This window comes from Montipora foliosa, chromosome 11 (genome assembly GCF_036669935.1).
Source record: "Montipora foliosa isolate CH-2021 chromosome 11, ASM3666993v2, whole genome shotgun sequence".
Classification (NCBI taxonomy): Eukaryota; Metazoa; Cnidaria; class Anthozoa; order Scleractinia; family Acroporidae; genus Montipora; species Montipora foliosa.
Window position 1 is genome coordinate 51,446,342 of NC_090879.1, and position 5,000 is coordinate 51,451,341.

General features: G+C 37.8%; 1 protein-coding gene across 1 annotated transcript in view; it reads left to right on the forward strand.

Moving 5' to 3' along the window:
* The first annotated feature begins 722 nt into the window (after positions 1–722).
* The window catches only part of LOC137977375 (collagen triple helix repeat-containing protein 1-like), an 8,723-nt gene continuing 4,445 nt past the window's right edge, over positions 723–5,000 (forward strand). The window contains exons 1-2 of the mRNA XM_068824597.1: positions 723–836; positions 1,711–2,091. Coding sequence (XP_068680698.1) covers positions 723–836; positions 1,711–2,091 — 495 coding nt within the window. The remainder of the gene's footprint in view (positions 837–1,710; positions 2,092–5,000) is intronic.

Sequence of the window (5,000 nt, forward strand, 5' to 3'; positions counted from 1 at the left end):
TCACTGAAATAATTCGTAATAATCAAATTGCTTGGTGTATTTTAGTACTTTACACGTTACGAGTTCCAAACGTGTCGACAACAAGTTTTAACCAAAATTTCGCAACATTGGACGAAGCATAAAAGCTTTGGTCATAGTCAGACTGAGAAGTATCATAATTGCATTCTGCATTTGGTGGATAAAAGACTCTCAAGCGAAAAAGGGTAAGTGGTGAGAATAGCATGAGAAGCCCTCTACTTGTTTTTCACTTGTTTCCCACAAGGTTGAAGGAACTTCTACTGTTTTTGAATATGTGTGTGAGGAGAGTTTTATTTAAAGTTTAGTGTCCTTTGCTTCCACTACTCTGCAGTGGCTCATATGTAAAGCACCCGAAATAGTGATCAGAAGATTATAGCTTCGACTATTGCAAAGGAGCGCTCGGATTAATTTGCGAGTATGCCTAAGCCATCATGAATAGTACAGTTCTCTTTAAAATTGCAGTAGTTTTTCCGGGAAAGTTACATAAGAACAAAGAAATCGCGGCCTGACCTCGTAGAAAGCATTTCCCCCATATGTACATAAAAACACAGATCTATTGCCACGCACTTTCGACTACAGTAGCGAGAGTGGTTCACTTTTTGTCTAACGCTGACGTATGTTGTGTTCTTCCTTTCCTGTTATGTTTTCGACTAAAAACAAATAATGATGGCTGTTTTTGACGAAGGTCCAAAGCCGGTTGAATGATGGCGAAACAGTGCATGACTATAGCGCTGACCACTGCACTGTGTTCACTGCTGTTACTATTAACTGCTCTGTCTTCTGCGAATAACAACACCAGTAAACAATTTGGCCACAAGGTGAGTTTGTTAATTATTCCAATTGCAAACAAAGTAGGTTTAACCTTCGAGAAAATTACTTGCAAGGTCTGTCCTGATCCCGCTGGAAAAATCGCTAAAAGCTATTTAAACACGGGGAGTACTCAATTTCGACCAAATTTTCAGAAGAGTGATGAAAATTTAGAAACAGGATTAAAGATTTGCTAAAAATTGAGCAAAACATCCCCTTGGAGGTTTTTATAGGTATGGCCATTTTTCAATAAAAAACAGTCCCCATTCTTAGACCAATTCCAAGATCTAAGATTCTAAGATCATTTGTAAACAATTGCCCTCCGTTGATTATAAACTATCATTGAAGTAAAGAACCAATGTTTTTTAACAAAAGTTTCAAGTTGCTTTAAATCAAATGCAACACTGACTCATTACAACCGTGAAGTTATTTTCGTGTTAAATCGTTCCGAGGGCTTTACTCCGCCGAGAGTAGAGCGGGCGAGGAAAAGAATTAGAAGTACCTAACTTGATGTGGCTTCAAACAAAACGAAGGAAATTTACGGCGGTTAAGTGCTGATCCAAGCCGACTTTTCCGTCATCTTACAACCGCATGCAGTGTGACTTAAATATACTAGTCTCCAAATCCACATCTAATTTATGACTCTCAATTATTTCCGGTCGTTGAAGGAACACGTGGCTAGCCGTTGCCAGGGTCTTTTCCCGCCTGCTCTACTCTCGGCGGAGAAAAGCTCTGGGAACCAGGTTCTCATCATCAGATTCAGCAGGTTGTGTCGATGGCAAAAAAAAGATATGCATATAAATGTACATGTTTAACTTCAAAAAAATGATTCAACGAAATTTAGCACAAACAGGAAAGTAATCCCTCTTCATTGCCTTCATTTAGGGCACTCCTCAACAGACATCACCTTATGGATCCTGTGCTCAAGCTGCATGTTTCTGCGCACCGGGTATCCCAGGTATCCCGGGAATCCCTGGTCCCGCGGGATCAGTGGGTGCTGTTGGATCACCCGGCAATCATGGGCGTGAAGGACCTATGGGCCCACGAGGGAGCAAAGGCGAAGAAGGTGTTCGAGGACACCCGGGTTGTAAAGGGTCTCAGGGAACACCTGGTAAAGCAGGCCCACCCGGAAACAAAGGTGAAGCAGGAAGCCAAGGTCCTCCTGGTCCCCCAGGTCCCAAAGGAGCTGAAGCGTCTTTTCTGCGTAACTGGAAGCAGTGCGTTTTTAAGAACCTGAATGATGACAGGGATAATGGCTTGATAAAGGTAAATAGTCAAGGAATTGTGTGTTATCTTAAAAAGGCTTCACTGAAACTGTGAAAAGAGTATAAATTTCGTTTGCCTGACGATGTGGTCACTTGTGTTGTAGATCGCAACGTTTGGAACTTAATCAGGCAATCAGATCCACTTGTTTGATTTATTCACGGCTGTTTCTCCCCCAAAGGACTTCATTAGTTAAAAACAAGCCAAACTGACTTGGTCTAGATCATTAGGGAACTTATAATAACATCTGCGGCGGCCATGGTCTATGAAAACGTCACCTCAAAATATAACTTGGCTCTATCATAAGCCTTTCGCGATTATTCAGTCTCGTTCACGTCCTGCAATGTGCGCGAAGTATCTAAAAAAAAAAGGGGTAAGAGCGGTTTCAGAGTGAAAATAGAAAATGAAAGATTATCTGTTGTATGCTTATGTTGTCATCAAAACCTCAAATTTGGTGATTTCACGTCGTCGTTATGCAGAGGACCGCAAACATAATTGCTAAAATCCGTGCTGCACGTGCAGCACGATTATTTATGCTCTTTTAACCAATGATAGCGGAGCTCCGCGCGCGCGCGGAGCACCATAGTTAAGAAAATGTGGTAACCCATCGATGAACAAAGGAGACTTTTGTCTGATTGGCTGTTGAAAATTGTAGTATCCAGTTTTCCAACCGCGCGCTGTAATATAAACAAAGATGGCTTTCGAAGCGGTGATTTCAACCTGTGCTTCTTCGATCGTTCTATATAGCTTCTGCCAGTTGAAGGTGGTCATTTATAGTTTACGTGACAGGGAAAGATTCTGCAAGGGGCATTTTAGTCGGTGGGAATTTTTCTTTCGTTACGCTTCTTGTAAGCAGCCCTTTTAGTCTGCTCGGGGAAGCAACGCCTCTGAAGTTGCTTCGAGTCACCTTTTATACTTTTTAGCTTTACTTCTCCATTTAAGTGAACAACAAATGCTCAAAGTGCGAAAAGACCCGAGCAAAGGCCAGATTCCTTTGTTGGGAAGGGAGTACTATCTAACGTTGTTGCGAAATATATCCCTCGAGCTCGCAGGCTTCGATATATCCTACTTGAATGCAGCGCTGGAAGGAAGTATGTCACTTCATTCACTTTCTTTCATTGATCGTTTAGAGTTATGAGATGTCCTCAGTCCTTTGAAAGAACATCTTATCTCAACAGATACGTCGACAGAAATTTAATACCAGCCGCTATTTTGTGTATGTGTCTGAGGCCAACCTGGTTCACTGCATTTATCTCATGTGCAAACACTCTCAAGATACACTACCTTAAAAATTTCAAGAACTTTTATTTAACGGAACCAAAACATTATTCTTAGATACATCAACTGATCATGAAGGCATGTTTGATAATATATGCTAAAATGAGTCAATAATGAAGTTCCAGTTTATTACTTTATTGGATAATTCTGTCCTTGATCTATGGTAACTCCATTAAGTCTAGCCATAGTAATTATTCATTATTTTAATCATTTATGCTACCAGCGAATTATTCAAAAGTGATGTTGATGTTCTTAAGAAATCTATACAATAGTGACGAATGATGTGGTCACTGCCATCAGACTTGTAGGTTGTACTGAAATGAAATTTTCTGAATGAGTTCTCTTTGGGGAGGTAAAAATTTCACTTGACCATTTGAAGATGTAAAATTACACCCACATTAAATGTACAATTAAAATTGGGATGTCTGGAAATACATAAAGTAGGTCTTGTCTTCTGTGTAATGTTTAGAATTAAAAGGACAATTAAAGGCAAAGGAGACTTTGTGATAGAACTCTGATACAATATTAACTACTCATTAATTTCGATGTGGGCAGTTCATGCTCATTCATATTCATTGCTCACTTTTGTGGTAAGTTACTATCTCACTGCAGAGAATAAAGTAAATTTATCTAAATCAGGATGAAAGTGTACAAAATGTGCAGCCATTGATCTTAAATGTTTTTAGTCTATTAATTAACCCATTGACCCGTGGGGGTTCCCTATTGAAGAGTAAAATACCAAGTATGGCCGGTTTTGGCCGGTTTAGGGGTGAAAGGGATTTACATTATAATATTATTAAATATAGTACGTCAATAATATTACCGTATCAGTAATTGAGCCAGTATTTAATAACTAATATGTCCCAATAAAACTTAATATTGATTCCAACAGTGTTAAGTAATTAATATACATTGATTTATGATGATGGAACATCACACACCATTTTGTGTTCATTAAATTTATTTTTTACTTCATTCTTGGTGTATGGCAACTTATAGTAACCGCAAAAAACTTGCAGAAGAAATTGAAGAGAAGGTATACCTGAATATTATGGCTGTTTTGTGTGTCAAAAAATTTAATTGACCTGGTTTTTGTTTACTTTTGCTGCCATTCCTTGCACACAGTCACATGTCTCATAAAACTTGAATGTGCAGACAAAGGTAAAATAATTCACTGTACAAAGTTTAAAGAATTGTTATATTTGTATTATTTATTAAATGGGATTCCAAAAGCAGAAAGGTGCAAATAGTGACACACACACCCATGCAAGGCAGCCACACAAGGCAATGAAAATTTTAAAATATACGTTATTTACAAAATATAATGTACAATTACTTATCATGTAAATCATCATGAACAAAATTATTATATTTTACAATAATTACTTGTCATGTAAATTTTACTATACAGTTTGTAAATATCTTTAAAATTTCAATTACTACAGTTTCCCTCAAATTTAAAGTAAGAAATTTATCAAATCGAAAAGTGCAGTGCAAAGTTGTGGTAAGCAGGCATTTTTATTTGTAAATATTACTACACTAACTAAACATTTTTTATGTAATTAAGTATAATTTTTAATAGCTGGGACTAATATTTATTGCAATAAAAGGAAGAGTCTTATTTGCAGTACATT